Source organism: Gekko japonicus, unplaced genomic scaffold (genome assembly GCF_001447785.1).
Source record: "Gekko japonicus isolate JY-2015 unplaced genomic scaffold, Gekko_japonicus_V1.1 scaffold2229, whole genome shotgun sequence".
Classification (NCBI taxonomy): domain Eukaryota; kingdom Metazoa; phylum Chordata; class Lepidosauria; order Squamata; family Gekkonidae; genus Gekko; species Gekko japonicus.
This window is the reverse complement of record NW_015165884.1, coordinates 72,387-90,530: the sequence shown is the minus strand read 5'-3', so window position 1 is coordinate 90,530 and position 18,144 is coordinate 72,387. Positions and strand designations below refer to the sequence as shown.

The following is an 18,144-nucleotide window of genomic DNA, read 5'->3' as shown; positions in this document are numbered from 1 at the left end:
GGAGGAGGAGGAGGAGGAGATTGGATTTATATCCCACCCTTCACTTGGAGTCTCAGAGCAGCTTACAAACTCCTCTCCCTTCCCCTCCCCACAACAGACACCCTGTGAGGTGGGTGGGGCTGAGAGACACAACTGCTCTTTTTCAAGGACAGCTGTGCCAGAGCTTGTGACTGACCCAAGGTCACATCAGCAGGTGCGAGTGGAGGAGTGGGGAATCAAACCCGGTTATCCCGGATTAGAGTCCGCGCACTTAACCACTACACCAAACTGGCTCACCAAACTGAGTTCTTATATTGCATGCAGAAGTGACATCATCATGTTTGGTGTCGTGGTTAAGTGTGCGGACTCCGATCTGGGAGGACCGAGTTTGATTCCCCACTCCTCCACTTGTAGCTGCTGGTGTGACCTTGGGTCAGTCACAAGTTCTCTCAGAGCTGTTCTCTCAAGGGCAGTTCTTGAAGGAGCTCTCTCAGCCCCACTTACCCCACAGGGTTTGTGCGGTGGGGAAGGGAAAGGGATTGTAAGCCGCTCTAAGACTCCTTTGGATAGTGAAGGGCAGGGTATAAATCCAATATCTTCTTCTCTTCTTCTTCTTCTGACATTGGGGGTGACGCTCTAGGTTTTGGGCAAAACTCTGTGGGTTTTTGGGGCCTCAAAACCATAGAGTTTTACCCAAAACCTAGAGTGTCATCCCTGACACTGGGAACAAGATTATGTCACTCCCAGGTGATGTCATCGCACTGGCTCTGGTGGTGCTGGGAGGGGGTTCTCTGGGGTGGGTTTCCCCTGCTGGCTAGCTGGGCTGCAGCAGATCAGGGGCCCTCGATATCGAAGGATCCCCTGACCCCACTGGGGGAATGTCAACCCTCGCCTCTCTAATCCCGTTTCGAAAGCCATCCAAGATAGTAGACATGAATGCATCCATCGGGACTGAATTCCAAAATTATGCAAAGAGTAAACGAGTGCCTTGTCTGGTCCAAGTCTACCGCCCACCAGCTTCATCTAGCGCCCCCTAGTGTTCTGGGGGAGAGGGAGAAAAAACGTAGCACTGCGCTCAAAGATCAGAGTGAAAATATCTCATGTCTCTACCAGCCGTACCGAGGAATGCCTGGGACTCGGGAGAGCTACTGCCAGTCAAAATAGACAACACCAGGCCTGACCAGGCTAGCCTGATCTTGAACATGAGGTTGCCGTATCAGATCCTGGGTCCATTAAGGTCACTATTGTCTACTGATACCAGCAGCGGCTCTCCAGATCTTTCACATCTCCTCCTGCCTGGTCCCTTTTAACTGGAGATGCCGAGGATTGAACCTGGGATCGTCTGCGTGACAAGCAGAGGCTCTGCCACTGAGCCAAAGCTCCTCCCTCATCAGATCTCAGAAATTAATCAGGGTTGGCCCTGTTTAGGAATGGATAGGAGATCACCTAGGAAGACCATGGTTGCTACGCAGAGGCAAGTGATGGCAAACCATCCCTCTTAGCCTGCTGCCTCGGAAACCGTATGGGATCACCAGAATTCAGCTGCGAGTTGACAACGCTTTTGCACTGCCAGTCTAGGTGGCTTCCGAAATTATGTTATAGTCTTCTGAAAAGGGGAGGTTGATTAAAATGGTTTGGCGTGTGACTGGAGTTGTTTGAATCATGGGCAGAGTAAACCAATCGACCAGAGCCAGAGGCTCCCAAAATTATTTGGCCTTCCGCCCCCTTTTCAGAAAAAAAAAACTCAACGCCCCCCCCCCCGGATGTCTACCTTCAAGAAGTGGACAAAAAAGATGCAGTTTGTGGATCTTCACCTGGATTGTTCCAGTGCCTCCCAGGGGGCGGTATTGCCCACTTTGGGAACCAGTGAACCAGAGAGATGAAACTGGAATGCTCTGTTGTCAAGCTTCACTTCCTCTATAGCTCCCTCAGTAAGGAGATTCATTGGTGGTCTTTTCCCTAAGGCCAAATCCTGAAGGTTGTAGCTGTACACATGGGGCGATTCTGCATCTAGCATTCGCTCCACATTTTCTCAACTGGGAGGGGAAAGTGCAGCTCAAAACCACATTCAAATACCTCGGGGCAACGTCGTACTGACTGCGAAGTCACCCCTGAGTGGCCATAAAATGGCCATAAATCTATGCAGAAGGTACCATAAAATCCGATGATCAACAAAAGCGAAAGCCGCATGGAGTGTGGAGGCTACCATAAAATGTGATGATCAAAGGAAGTGAAAGCGGCATGCAGTGCAGGGGGGAATTTCTGCCCCACCGTGGGTTTGCTAAAACAACAGAGGGGAAAAGCCAATGCGGAATCAGCCATGGTTGTTCCCTTGGAACCTTTCAAGAGGGAGGCGGGATCTCTGCATCTGTCCCCCAGAATTCTAGCTGACAAGGTTGGAAACCTTAAATATTGAAAGCCCCTTCTCAAACTGGATGTCCCAACATCGACATCTCCTCTATCGCATGCATTTGAAAAGAATTTTAGCCGTTAGAGAAACATGAAATTAATCTGTGGCTCTTAAGGTTCCATAATCAGGGCTCTTTTTGTAGCAGGAACTCCTTTGCATATTAGGCGACACGCCCCTAATGTAGCAATCCTCCAAGAGCTTACAGTAGCCCCTGTAAGAAGACCTCTGTAAGCTCTTTGGGGATTGGCTACATTAGGGGTGTGTCACCTAATATGCAAAGGAGTTCCTGATATAAAAAGAGCCCTGCGTGACAATCTATTTTGAGAAGCGGATTGAGCAGCGAAAGAGTGGGTGGCTCACACAGGATGGAGACAGCTATAACTTTGGGAAAGCGAAATGAGGGCAATTTAGGCCGCCAGAGAACAGAACAGCCGTCTGAACGGTGCCTTTGCCAAGTCTTAAAATGACGCGCTCACTGTTGCTCACTGTCTGTAAAGAGCAGGTCCAGCTTGAGTTGGAAATCTGCTTCACTGACGGCCTCTTCCACCTATACAGACAGGAGGGGGGGGGGAGAAATCTTCCATTACAAACCAGCTGACACGGGAAAGAGAGAGACGTCGAGGAAAGTGCGATGGAACACAACCTGGAGTATGAGAGATTTATTTATTTATTTTCCACATTCGTGTCCCGCCCATCCAGTAGACGGGCTCAGGGCGGGCCACACCATTCCAATAAATCCTATAACATTTAAAACACATTAAAACATATGAAAAACAGTAGTCACGCTCGCCACAGGGAAAATCTGGCCCATTGATGTAACTAAGTATGGCCGGCAGTGATCCCTCTAAGCTGAGTTAATGTGAGCTAGCTCACAGTTTTTTGGCCTCCAGCTCACAGATTTTTGTCTTAGCTCAGGAAGGATGGAGTTCCAGAGCAAACTAATTTATGCAGTAGCCAAATCACTAGCTCACAATTTTAATGCCAGTAGCTCACAAAGTAGAATTTCTGCTCACAAGACTCCACGGCTTAAAGGGAACATTGATGGCCGGTTATCAGTGGGTGGGAGACAGCAACCTCGAGGGTGTGTGTGTGTGTGGATGCCCGCTCCCTCAGCCAAAGGCCTGGCGGAAGAGCTCCGTCTTGCAGGCCGTGCGGAATTGAATAAGATCCCGCAGGGCCCTGATCTCAATAGGGGGCATGTTCCACCAGGTGGGGGCCAGGGTGGAAAAAGCCCTGGCCTTGTTCGTGGCTAGGCAGACGTCCTTTGGGCCAGGGATCACCAGGAGATGTTGATAGGGTTGCCAACTCATAAATAATCCACAGCGGGGGGCTCCCGGCTTACTCCGGGAGCGCAGGTGACGTGCTGACGCCGAGCACGTCCCGTGCTTTGGGGGTGGGGTTCCCCCCAGGGCCCGATCCACCGGCGGCGGGGAACGGGGGACTTGGCAAACCTAGATGTTGACTCTCAGAGCGTATATGGGAAGAGGCGGTCCCTTAGGAATGTTGGTCCCAGGCCGTATAAGGCTTTGATCTCTCAAAGGGCCCTGATAAACCACTAAACATTTACTTGAATAGCCCCGACTAGCCTGAGTTCATCAGAGCCTGGAAGCTAAGCGGCAGTGCCGGATTTACGCATAAGCTAAATAAGCTACAGCTTAGGGCCTCCCAATCTGCTGGGGCCTCAAATAAAAACACAATATAAAAATAATTTCAAATATTAAAAAGGCGTATATATTTTAAATTTTTCTGAGACCAGCTGATGTAATTTAAAACAGTAGGGGGCCTCTGGGTTTTGTATAGCTTAGGGCCTCAGCAAGTCTAAATCCGGCCCTGCTAATCGGAGTCAGTTCTGGTCAATATTTGGATGGGAAGACCACCAAGGAAGACCAGAGTTGCTATGCAGAGGAAGGCCACGGCAAAACCACTTCTGCTCAGCTCTTGCCCAGAAAGCACCATTCTGGTTCCTTGCATCTGACTGCATCCCGGGGAGGGGGGGGGGAGGAAATACCTCACCCTTTCACCATCCAAGAGAAGGTGGACTTTGAAATTCATGCTTTCGTTGATGACAATCTCTTCGTTCCTGTACAGGATCTGGAACACTCTGCTGTAGACACTGTTCTCACGGACGCAGGCTGAACAAAGGATGGATTCACCTGCAAGACAGAATCACGAACAGTGGCATGCAGGTTAAGTTAACTACATGCTAATTACAGACCATCTTTGCCTGACATTCCAACATCCAGGGTCAAATAGAGCAGGCGTGTCTAACTCATTTGTTATGAGGGCCGGATCTGACAGTCAGTTTGGTGTAGTGGTTAAGTGTGCGGACTCTAATCTGGGAGAACTGGGTTTGATTCCCCACTCCTCCACTTGCACCTGCTGATGTGACCTTGGGTCAGTCACAAGCTCTGGCACAGCTGTCCTTGAAAAAGAGCAGTTTGTGTCAGAGTTCTCTCAGCCCCACCCACCTCACAGGGTGTCTGTTGTGGGGAGGGGAAGGGAAAGGACTTTGTAAGCCGCTCTGAGACTCCAAGTGAAGGGCGGGATATAAATCCAATCTCTTCTTCTTCTTCTAAATGAGACCTCGTTGGGCCGGGCCATGTGTGTCATAAAATGTAATGCCAGGTAGTGGAGATATAAACTTTATAAAGGACACAAACACAAAGGGTGAGGGGTTTTTTACTTAAAATAAAAACATGCTTAAAACGTTAGCACTCTTGCAATATTTTGTTTATCCAACGGTGTCTGATAACGGACACCTCTTGCTGTGAATTACTGCATCAAAATGTCTGTGCTGTTGCAATCTTGAGTATGCTGTTCAGGTGTGTATCTCTAAGCTGCAAACCTACAATGACGCAGCAGCAGCCGAACTGGAAGAAGAAGCAGAAGACAGCCAGTTTCACTGTGGGCCTGATAGAAGCCCTCCGGGGGCCTGATCTGGCCCCCAGGTGGCATGTTTGACACCCCTGAAATAGAGCTTATTGTCCATTCATTTACACTCACCTATTTAGGTTCTTAGTAGAAAGATGTTCCAGAGAAATTTGCTGCCAGAGGATGCAGTGATGTCCAGAGGTATAGTCAGCTTTAATGGGGGAATTAGAGAGATTCACGGAGGATAGGTCAATCAGTGGCTACTAGCCACGGTAACTAAAGGGAACCTCCAGTTCCAGGGGGCAGCATCAGGGGAAGGCATTGGCTTCTATGCCCTGTCATTGGCCTTCCACAGGAACTCGGCCGCTGTGAGATACAGGATGCTGGACTAGATGATCCTACAGGGACCCAATTAGTACCAGCTGTCCCTAAGCCACTGACTAGCTGTGAAAATTAGTCCCAAATTTGCCAAATCCACCTGTGTCATAAAGAGAAATTGTTCGTCTTGTTTATGAAGAGAAGCCATGATTCGCTTTATAATGATGTTTGTATCGTTGGCAAGTCCTTGTAGGATCAAACAATCATCTTTAGAGAGATTGTATCGGGTCCTTTTAATATTTGCTCTAATTTGTTTCAGTCTCACGAGTAACAAGTCTTTCAAATGTCTGACTAGAAGGATGTTGGTATGAAACAGGATTTAGGTCTGAAACGATTATACTCTCCAACTGGGATATGCTCAAAAAACTTCTGTTTTTTAAACTTTAGGGATCTAAATAATTTAAAGAGGTCTACCCTGGTTTGAAAAGGGTTATATCTGGGGGGGGGCACATATCCCAAACCTAGACTTAAAATACAGTGTTCTGCGATCGTAAGTATCCTAGAATATAACTTTATATTTGGATTTTCCTCCTGCCTCTGCGGTCGGGGCAGGAGTGAAACGATTCTTAGCACCATGTCTGGTTTCTCTTTCGGGTGCAGGTCTATGAGGAATGTTTTCCTCCCCCGAAGTTGCTGACTCTTCCCCACCTGGGGTCTCCACATCAGAGAGACCAGGAGTATCGGCCTATGGCACCCTTTTATTTTTAATCGAGCCAGAAACATACCACTTATAGAGTCTTGCAGGGACGGATTAACCATTAAGCAGACTAAGCACGTGCTTAGGGCACCAGGGCCAAAGGGGGCACCACAAAGTTGGGGAAAGGGTGAAAAGAAAAGGGGGGAAAAACAAATGAAGATTTGTAAAACGCTTGGCTTAGTTTGTACAGTTTATTGTGTTATCCTATGAATAAATTTTTGTATTGCTGCAACCTGCATTGTATATCTGGTCAGACAGGTCAACAACTATAATGGACTGGGTCAGTGTGGAAAGGAGGGGGGCACCGAGATTGGTCAGTGTTTAGGGCACCAGTGAGCCTTAATCCGCCCCTGGACTCTTGCCTGCAAGTAGTCTTTATAATCCCTTTTGTGTTTTTTTAAAGCTCTTTAGTCGCATTCTCAAAAGATTTTAGTTCTTCCTGTAACCCCTTGACCCGATTTTCAAAAACACCCATATGATGAGAACTCCTGAGTTTCTCTTCCAATGTGTCCATTTCGACCTGAGACCTTTGTGTTTCCTGAGCCTCCTGGTCTATTAATAATAACATTAAGTAATACAAACACTTATTTAAGATGGACATCCATTTGAAACAAAATTCCTCATTCTCAGCAAATAAATAGTAATAATAATAATCATCATCTTTCAATTTATTAATCACTCAATCCTGCAGAGCTTGCTGGCTCTGAGCGATTTACATTTTCTCATTCATGCGGGACTAACAATGATTTATGGGGGTAAGGGAGGAAAACATATATCTTTTAAATCACACACATTCACAGTCGGCGAGAGTTTGTCCAGCTGCAGGGTCAGACGTGTTCCCTCAGCATATTCACTTCGGCTCGGCTAGATGACGTCAGCTTCTCCAGGTCTTGCAGCACTGCCACCGCCTGGCTGGAACGGCCCATTACAGGCTTCTCGGAGCCGAAGAGATTTTTTTCTTAGGCTTTAAATCTCGCGAGTTGAGCATTCCGGTCACCGGCTAACACCTCCCCCACCGGGGGGGGGTCTTTGGTGTGCCCACCCTCTCTAAGAAGTGGTACCCATTTTATCTACTCGCCGAAGCTTTCGAACCGCTGGGTGGATGGTGAGCTGGGGACAAGGCTGGTAGCTCACACCAACACGGGGCTAGAACTGACAGATGTACTGTTCAGCTCAGATGTTACTAACCAGAGGATAAATCCTCTGTGCCACCGCTCCCTGAAAGTGGACCCTTCTGCATTCTTAGACCATGAGGTACCTTACCTTGGGTCAGTCACAAGCTCTGGCACAGCTGTCCTTGAAAAAGAGCAGTTTGTGTCAGAGTTCTCTCAGCCCCACCCACCTCACAGGGTGTCTGTTCCTCCTCCTCCTCCTCCTCCTCCTCCTCCTCTTCTTCTTCTTCTTCTTCTTCTTCTTCTTCTTCTTCTTCTTCTTCTTCTTCTTCTTCTTCTTCTTCTTCTCCTCCTCAACTCGACAATAGTAGGTCAGTGATGCAGCAGGCAACACTACTCTTATTTGCTTCTTCTGTGATGGTGATGTGAAAGAGATCGGTCTGAGACCCCAGAACGCTCCTGCTGGTCTGAATAGACAATGCTGAATTTGATGGACCAATGGTCTGGTTCAGTACAAGGTGGGTTCATGTCTTCAAGTGTGTTCCTTGCTTTGGTTTGAAAAACACAGCCCCTGGGTATCTAGCAGCCATCTGGTGGTGTCATTGCTGCCAAGTGGTATAGTGGCGGACTCTAATCTGAAGAACCGGGTTTGATTCCCCACTCCTCCACACGAAGCCTGCTGGATGACCTTGGGCCAGTCATAGCTCACTCAGAACTCTCATAGAATCACAGAGCTGGATGGGGTCATAGAGGCCATCTAGTCCAGCCCCCTGCTCAATGCAGGATCAGCCTAGAGCATCTCTGACAAGGGTTTGTCCAGCCGCCACTGAAAGACTGTCAGTCGGGGGGAGCTCTCCACCCCCCTAGGCAGCTGATTCCACTACTGGACAACTCTTACTGTAAAAAAATGTTTTTCCTAATATCCAGCTGGAAACTTCCTGTCCTTAATTTAAACCCATTCTTGCGAGTCCTCTCCTCTGCTGCCAACAGGAACGGCTCCCTGCCCTCCTCTAAGTGACAGCCCTTTAAAGGCTGCGGTCACACAGAACATTAGCCACGCTACAGAGACGGAAGATAGGCGGATTTTCCGGATGCGATCAACCCGCAACATCTGGGAAGCGTAGAGCTCCCATGGCTAACCCGAGGCTTCCCGTTTCCAGTGGTAGCTCGTGGCATCCGGCGCCTGCCCATGTCCCGTCGCGAAAAGGTGTTTTTTTTTCAAGTCTCCACGGGATGCGCACAAGCACCCAACAGCGCATGCGCACACTTCCGTTAAAAAAAACAACCCCCACCGCACCGCTTCTTTGCCGCGCAGCAGGATTGACGTATGATTGGCACCTCCCCCCAAACCACGGGACGTCGGCGGGACTTTTGATCCGGCGGCCGCACGGTAGTTCGCTCTGGGGCAAACAGCCACACCTCCCCCCCCCCTGCGCAATAGCCAGCCCGTGTGACCGGGGCCAAAGACTTCAAGACTTCAAGAGAGCCATCCTGTCCCCACTCAACCTCCTCATCTCCAGACTGAACATTCCCCAGTCCCTCACCCTTTCCTCATAGGGCTTGGTCTCCAGGTCCCTGATCATCCTCGGCGCTCTCCTCGGCACCCGCTCCATTCTGTTCACATCCTTTTTGAAGTGAGGCCTCCAGAACTGCACGCAATACTCCAGATGCAGCCTGACCAATGCAATGTACACAGGACTATGATATCTTATGATTTGGATGTCATGCTTCTGCTGATACACCCCAAGATCACATTCACCTTTTTTGTTGCTGCATCACACTGGCTGCTCATGTTTAACTTACAGTCCGCCCTTACCCCAAGATCTTGTTCACACACTGCTACTCAGAAGTATATCCCCCATCCAGTACACGTGTTCCTCATTTTTGTTACCCAGATGTAGAACTCTGCACTTATCCTTGTTAAATGGCATCTTGTTCACATCCACCCACTTTTCCAGCACGTTCAGATCTCCCTGAATTCTATCACTATCTTCTGGTGTGTTTGCTGCTCCTCCCAGTTTGGTGTCAGCCCCACCTACCTCACAAGGTGCTTGTTGTGGGGAGAGGAAGGGAAGAAGGCGATTGTAAGCCATGTTGAGACTCCTTAGTGTAGAGAAAAGCAGGCTGTTAAAACCTTTTCCTCTTCTCTTCTATCCATAAAATACTCTTTGTACACACAGAAGTAGCTCACCAGGGGGAGAGCATACCTGGTTCTTTCTCCCAAATATTCTAGTTTTGTGTGCATTTTATTTGAGGGAGCTTGAGACATTTAATTCCCCCACCTGTAGTCTGAAATCGTACAGCTCAGGAACCGATACACCGGGCTGGGCTTCTGCTCATTGGTTTGGTTGGAGACGGGTCTTGGATACTAACAAACCCTTTCAAGAACGTTCCACATCATATAGCGAGACGCTTCCTTGTACAGCCCCCCTCTTCAGACAAGCATTAGAGCATAAGCGTGGAGAGCAAAAAAAAATATGAAAATGAAAAACTCATTTACTTTGGTTTACTGCGGAGGGAGGATAAAATGTGCGGGCCCGATAACAGGCAGGCAACGTCGTCCTATTTATTTTCATTTAAATCTCATCATTCGAGACTCATTGGGCAAATTGCATTACAGATCAAATGCATTCTTCTCTTCGATTTGGCGGGACCGCAAAGAAAAAAAGCAATTTGACGGTATTATGTGGGGTTTTTTTTAAAAAAAAAATCATAAAGAGAATTGTAATGGATGTACTAGCTCTCTGCAGATATGTAGAAGCTAATACGATTGCCTCTTTCAAATGCACTCTTGGCCGGACTTCCACCGATGCATAATTGGTGCCATAAGAGGTATTGTGTAAACTGGACTTGGGTAAAAGGGAACTCTCTGCATAAGTGGAGCGTCAATGGTGCTTTTGTGGCACCAACTTTACAGTGTGTGCCAAAGCCAGCTTAAGGCCCTCTTTCTGTACCCGTATTTTGCCTCAGTTTCTGAGCACATCCTCTTCTGCTGTTCTGAATCCCCTCCAACTTTCACTTCTGGCTTGTGTCGGGGCTTCTTCTTGTTTCTGTATTTCTTTTACAGGAATCTGCATTCAGACCACTTCCAGCACACTGTTGCCCCGCAGTTACCAAAACTCCTTTTGCTGTGATACTTTGTTCTCATCACTAATCCTTTCTAAAGTTGAATGGTTTCTGCAGATGTTCAAGTGCTGCCCACTGCCCCCCCTGTTTCTGCTTGTCTCTCTTTCGGTTGACACCCCCCACACCCTATTTTCTTTTCCCTCCTTCTCCAGAGACAAAAGAGGATGTGTTCTCCTTCATAAGCAAAATGTTAAAAAGCCAGAGAAAGCATAAGAAGGGATCAGTAAATAGAAGAGACTAGGGGATTCCCTGCTCCCAAATGTGTCAGTCTTGCATGTGTGGGCCTGGATTTTTCCCCTCCCTTCCCCCCCCCCCTTTTGCAGGATCATGGAGAGAGGAAGGGAGGGTTTGGGTCTGCAGTTAAAAGTTTTGAAAGATGTTTGCCTTTCTCTTCATCTTAGACAAAGCAGCCGGTTAGCTCAAAAAATGCAAGTTTTGCTTGTTGATGCAGAATGCATATTCAATATGCAAATATGAATCGTCAGTGTGATTCAGTGGGAAAAAAAGGTTGTATTAAAAGGGCCATAGCATCGAAATCACAGGAGATCATAGCCAGTCTGTATACTGCCGTGCCCAGGCTGGTTACCAAGTAGATCTCCAATTGACACTTAAAAACCTCCAGCAGTGAAGAATCTACCATCTTACAAGGGAGACTGTTCCAATGCTGAGCACAACTTATGCACGCAGATGAACCAGGCACTCATTTTGTTATTGTTAAGCCTGAGCCAAATAATGTGACATTTTGGAGTTCTATGTTCAGGACTTTGGAACAAAGAAGTCACGAGGGGCAAGGTATGTATTTGAGTCATAGTGCTGAGGAACTGGGTAGTCATTCTTCCCTCGAAGTTAATTTGCCCTGTTGAATAAGGGCCTCCGAACTTGAGTTAAAGCCCTGCAGAGGTTGTTGTTGTTGTTCAGTCGCACAGTCGAGTCCAACTCTTTGCGACCCCATGGACCAGATCACGCCAGGCCTTCCTGTCTTCCACCGTCCTCTGAAGTTTGCTCAATTTCATATTCGTTGCATCTATGACACTGTCTAACCATCTCAACCTTTGCCGTCCCCGTCTTCTTTGACCTTCAATCTTTCCCAGTATCAGGATCTTCTCAAATGAGTGCTCCCTTCTCATTGGGTGGTCAAAGTATTTGAGCTTGTTTCATTATCTGGCCATCCAGGGAAAAGTCAGGGCTGATTTCTTTTAGGATTGACTGATTTGATCTTCTTGCAGTCCAAGGGACTCCCAAGAGTCTTCTCCAGCACCATAGTTCTAAAGAATCTATTATTCAGCGCTCGGCCTTCCTCATAGTCCAACTCTCGCAGCCATACATGACTACTGGGAATACCATTGCTTTGACCATGCGGACTTTTGTTGGCTGGGTGATGTCTCTACTTTTTATCATTCGCCATCGCTTTCCTCCCAAGGAGCAGGTGGTCTTTTAATTTCATGGCTGCTGTCACAGTCTGCGGTGATCTGGGATCCCAGGAACGTGAAATCTGTCACTGCTTCCACGACTTCCCCTTCTATTTGCCAAGGAGTGATGGGGCCAGATGCCATGATAGTTGGACTATGAGGAAGGCCGAGCGCTGAATAATAGATTCTTTAGAACTATGGTGCTGGAGAAGACTCTTGGGAGTCCTTTTTAATGTTGAGCTTCAAGCCCACTTTTGCGCTCTCCTCTTTTATCCTGAGCAAGAGGCTCTTTAGGTCCTCTTCAGAGGAGAGATGGTATAATACCTGTCTTGATTCTCTGCCAGGCTGGGGCTATTTGATTACACTATAAGGCACAGGGTAAAGAGATATCGGGAGACAGGGAAGAGCTTTGCCAGTACGCAACAGGAGGCCTCCATGGTTAGCAAAAGCCACAAGATTCTGCTCCCCAACACAAGAAAAATCATTTGACTCTGCTGCCAGGAAGGGTTACCAACTTCCAGGTGGGTTTTGGAACTCTCCTGGGATTGCAACTGATCTGCAGTCAAGAGAGGTCAACTCGCTTGGAGGGGAAGGACAGACTCTAAATACCCGCTGATCTCTCTCCCCAAACTTTGTCCTCCCCAGCAGTGCCCCCAAATCTGCAGGAATTTCCCAAGTCAGAGTTGATAATCCTATCCCAGATCTTTTTTTTTAAGTCCCCTACCACCCAATCTATGAAAAATTACTTGGCTGTTCATCGGACTTGCACGGTACCCCATCATCTGACCAGTCAACCAGATTTTTTAGCTAAATAATCAGGAACGTGGACAGTAGGGTTGCCAAAAAAAACCCTCTCTCTCCCTTTAAGTGTGTGGAGCCCATCTTCCCTCCCAAGCCTGCAGGGAAATGCCAGCTTCGTGCTCTTAAAAGGGAAACGCGGCTGCTCTTAAAGGGGAAACGCCGGCTCCTGCATTTAAAAGGGAAACACCGGCTCCTTTAAGTGCAGGGAACTGTCGTTTCTGGAGATCTGGTGCACGGGTGGGGGGGGGGCGGCGGACGTCCCCAACGGGACGTCATCACGTCGAGGATGCCCCACCCCCTCCAGAAGCACCCCCAAAGTCCCCTGCTGGGGGGGGAAGATGGACTTGGCAACCCTAGTGGACAGCAGCACGCCCTAACATAGCTCAGATTTTCACACCAGACCGGAAGGTCAGTAGTTCGGCAGTTCGAGACCCGAGTGCCGCATGACGTAGTGAGCTCCCGTCTCTGGCCCTAGCTCCTGCCAACCCAGCAGTTCGAAAGCAAGGAATTGCAAGTAGATAAACAGGGACAGCTTCGGTGGGAAGGTAACAGTGTTCCATGTGCCTCAGCATTTAGTCATGCCAGCCCCATGGCCATGGAGAAGTCTTCGGACAGCGCTGGCTCTTCAGCTTGGAAACGGAGATGGGCACCGTCCCCTAGAGTCAGAGTCGACTAGCTTTCGAGCAAGGGAATCTGATCTCTGCCTTCTAACCTGCTCTTCCCATAGTCATGCATGACCTTATTATTTCTTTCTCTCTGGAGGATAAGATTAATAAAATGGAAAGGCTTACCCATAAAGGAATGGCAGACTACATCGTAAAAGCAGCAAGATTAAAGGAAGGAAAGGGGCGAATCTCTCTCCCTCTACCTGCTGCTATTTCTTTTATGGCAGACATAATACATTTAAAAACAATGGAGGCATCCTGCATCTTTACAGTCCCCCATGACTAAAAACAGCAGGAAAATGACTCTGTTATGCAAAAAGATGTAGTCGCTTGACTCTAAGTTCTTCCTTCATTAAAAAAAAGGGGTTCTTGCTTGAGAATCCAGGAGCTTAACATCTCTCAGATTAATTTACATGGCCAGCATTGTAACAGTGTCTTGAGGAGCACAAGGTCAACATAGGAAGGTTTATTTTCCCTCTCAATCCTTGTAATGTAATCACACAAAATATATCTGCAGAGAGGATATTACTCCTAACTGCTCGTCAAATACAACACGATGGATTGACATTGCAGGTAGCTAGTAGAGTATTGGGTGACTAAGAGCAAGATAATTCCTACCACAGTATTCCCCATGGTGTTGCCATTACCCTGAAGGGGATGGAGGGGGGGTTGCCTGCTTTTGGGGGCCCCAATCCTCCAGCCCCGATCCAGCCGGCGGGGGGAACCTCGCCTCCAAAGTGCCCCATTCACACCAACATGCCCGACGCAATGATGTCACCCAGAGGTAAAGCATAGGGTACACTGTGGGGGGGACACTTGATCATTCAAGGGAAAAAACTCTATGGTTACCATAGAGGTCCTGGAGAGAGAGAGGGACCACCCTCTCACCATACTGGTTGCCCTCTTCTGGACACGCTCGAGCTTGTCAACATCCTTCCTCAAATGTGGTGCCCAAAAGTGGACACAGTACTCCAGGTGGGGCCTGACCATAGCAGAATAGTGCGGAACTACCACCTCCCTTGATCTGGACACAAAGAACATAAGAGAAGCCAGTGTTGGATCAGGCCAATGGCCCATCCAGTCCAACACTCTGTCACACAGTGGCCAAAAATACCAGGTGCCATCAGGAGGTCCAGCAGTGGGGCCAGGACACTAGAAGCCCTGCCACTGTTGACCCCCCCCCAAGCACCAAGATGACAGAGCATCACTTGCCCCAGAGTCCCTATCTATACCTTGTGGCTAATAGCCACTGATGGACCACTACTCCATATGCTTATCTAATTCCCTCTTATAAGAACATAAGAGATGCCAACGTTGGATCAGGCCAATGGCCCATCCAGTCCAACACTCTGTCACACAGTGGCCAAAAATACCAGGTGCCATCAGGAGGTCCAGCAGTGGGGCCAGGACACTAGAAGCCCTCCCACTGTTGCCCCCCCCAGCACCAAGAAGACAGAGCATCACTTGCCCCAGAGTCCCTATCTATACCTTGTGGCTAATAGCCACTGATGGACCTCTGCTCCATATGTTTATCCCATTCCCTCTTGAAGCCGCCCATGCTTGTAGCCGCCACCACCTCCTGTGGCAGTGAATTCCATGTGTTAATCACTCTTTGGGTGAAGAAGTACTTCCTTTTATCTGTTCTAACCCGACTGCTCAGCAATTTCATTGAGTGCCCACGAGTTCTTGTATGGTGAGAAAGGGAGAAAAGGACTTCTTTCTCAACCTGCCCTATCCCATGCATAACCTTGTAAACCTCGATCATGTCACCCCTCAGCCGTCATTTCTCCAAGCTAAAGAGCCCCAGGCGCGTTAACCTTTCTTCATAGGGAAAGTGTTCCAACTCTTTTATCATTCTAGTTACCCTTTTCTGCATTACTGTGTATGGGTGTGAAAGTTGAACAATGAAGAAAGCTGACAGGAAGGAAGTTAGTTCATTTGAACCGTGGTGCTGGAGGAGACTTTTACAGATAATAAGGACAGCCAAAAACACAAATAAGTGGGTCCAAGATCAAATCAAGTCTGAACTCTCCCTAAAAGCTAAAATGACTAAACTGAGGCTATCACATTATGAAAAGACAAGAGTCACTGGCAAGGACAAGAATGCTAGGCATCTGACATCAAGAAGCACAAAACTGAGCACCCTGTAGGAGAATACTTCAGCCTTCCAGGACATTCAGTGACTCTCAAAGTAGTTGTTTTATTGCAAAGGAACTTCAGGAACAGACTGGAAAGGGAAATTGCTGGATTACAAGTTATTACAGCACTCAGAATGATGGAATCCCCAGGACTTAACAGGGATATTGGTTTCTTATCTCACTACATATGCTAATCTCATTCAGTTATTATGTATGTATTCTCACCATACATCCTCTCTATTTTATTTTATTTCTTATTTGGAATAGGAGATTGGATTGGAATAGTGATTGTAATGTAATGTAATGAATAGTAGAATATAATGTAATTTGGAATGGTAAATTGAAATGTATTTTGAAATGTATTTCTCTCATCTGGTGACAGAGGAGACTTAACACTGCACAACGAGTCACCCCACCTTAAAGAAAAAGGATGCTGGTAGTTACCTCAGGCTTGAGGGCTTGAGGGGAGACAGGTGAAGTATAAAACCAGGGTCTCAGTTAATTAGTCTCAGCATTCCACAATTAAGAAGGGTACATTTACACATCAGTCTCCAATTCTGATATATTTATTTGCTTCACTATGTTTCCCTCCTGAATTAAATCCAAACAAACAGTGACCATAGAAACTAGAAGAAGAAGATATTGGATTTATACCCCGCCCTTCACTACCCGAAGGAGTCTCAGAGCAGTTTACAATCAATCTCCTTTCCCTTCCCCTCCCCACAACAGACACCCTGTGAGGTAGGTGGCGCTGAGAGACCTCTTTAGAGGACTGCTTATGAGAGAACAGCTCTGAGAGAACTTGTGACTGACCCAAGGTCATGCCAGCAGCTGCATGTGGAGGAGTGGGGGATCAAACCTGGTTCTCCCAGATTAGAATCCGCGCACTTAACCACTACACCAAACTGTTTCGTCTCACCAGTTATTCCTGTTTGATCCTTGCATTAATCATCTTCATTATGTTGTATGCTAATTTGCTGCCTATAGGTATGGACTGGTAACTTCCATTTCATTGTATCTGAAGAAGTGTACCTTGCACACGAAAGCTTATACCTTGAATAAAACTTTTTTGGTCTTAAAGGTGCCACAGGACTCGGATTTTGTTCTGTTGCTTCGGACTAACCCAGCTACCCACCTGAATCTATTCCCACCAAAGTCACACCACTCGGTGATCAATCCATCATCTCAACCTCGCCTTTTGACATTTCCAATTAGCCTCCTGGCAAGAATGATAGCTAACTGCTTCTCTAACGCCATTCCATTATGTGAAGATGGAAGAGTGAGATACCTCTTATTAATTTCCTCATGTGGAAGCCAGTTATATAAATGAAGTCACTTATCTCTGTTATGTTTCATAAAAAGAAAGTTCATTTTTCAAGGTTATTGTGGTCAAACATGAACGGGAAAGCGGGCGTTGAGAGGTCCTCGCCCCTTCTAGCTCTTCCTGCTGTGCCCAGCTGGGTATCAGGAAAAAATGGGGGAAATGGATGGCATTGGTGTCATGTCAAAGTCATTACATCACTTCTGGTGTGACCCAGAAGTGATGTCCTTATGGTAGGTGATGCTCTAGCATTCACCTCAAACTATAGTCAAACTATAGAATTTGGGGTGGGGGCTACGGGCATCATGGGTGACACAATGATATCACTTCCAAGTCATGCCAGAAGTGACATCACCCAGGGCTCTCTTTGTAGCAGGAACTCCTTTGCGTATTAGGCAACACACCCCTAATGTAGCCAGTCCTCCAAGAGCTTACAGTAGCCCCTGTAAGAAGAGCTCTGCAAGCTCTTGGAGGATTGGCTACATGAGTGGTGTGTCACCTAATTTGCAAAGAAGTTCCTGCTACAAAAAGAGCCCTGCCAATGACATTGTTGAATGAGTTTCCCATAGGTTGCCAGACTTGATTCTATTTAAAGAAGAAGACAGGAGAAATTGCATTTCTACCCCGCTCTTCACTACCCGAAGGAGTCTCAGCCCATCTTACAATCTCCTTTCCCTCCCCCTCCCCACAACAGACACCCTGTGAGGTAGGTGGGGCTGAGTGAAAGAACTGCTCTTGAGAGAACAACTCTGAGAGAACTGTGACTGGCCCTTGGTCACACCAGCAGCTGTCTGTGGAGGAGCGGGGAATGAAACCTGGTTCTCTTCGATTAGAGTCCATGCTCCTAACCACTACACCAAAGTGGCTCAGCAAGAGCAGACTAGCAGAGTGCCAGTATTACAGATGTTGAAACAGAAACCGTGATGGTTTAATTATTATGGGGATCAGAGGATGGGATGGGAACGCTGTTGCCATGCAGCCACTTCAGAGGGCACAATGAAAGACTCTTTAATATCACTGCCTCGCTGGACTGTGACGAGTGTGTGCCAGGGCAACGGACAGAACTGTGGTCCTAGTAAAAGTGTCCTGTGCTGGACTATGGACTTCACACTGTGGCCAAAGGAAGCCTTGTGCCTAAGAAGTATGCCTAGCCAGATGCAGATCCGGGGCTACAGAAACCTTCTGCCCCTGCACGTCTGCATCCACAGCTGTACTATAATGCGGACCAACAGCAGCA

At 47.6% G+C, this 18,144-nt stretch overlaps 1 protein-coding gene across 1 annotated transcript in view; it reads right to left on the bottom strand.

Annotated features, from left to right (window-relative positions):
- Positions 1 to 18,144, bottom strand: part of FAM135B (family with sequence similarity 135 member B) — a 145,126-nt gene that overhangs the window by 87,054 nt on the left and 39,928 nt on the right. Inside the window, exons 3-4 of the mRNA XM_015411299.1 lie at positions 4,403 to 4,542; positions 2,866 to 2,936 (exon numbers count right to left, since the gene is read on the bottom strand). Coding sequence (XP_015266785.1) covers positions 2,866 to 2,936; positions 4,403 to 4,542 — 211 coding nt within the window. The remainder of the gene's footprint in view (positions 1 to 2,865; positions 2,937 to 4,402; positions 4,543 to 18,144) is intronic.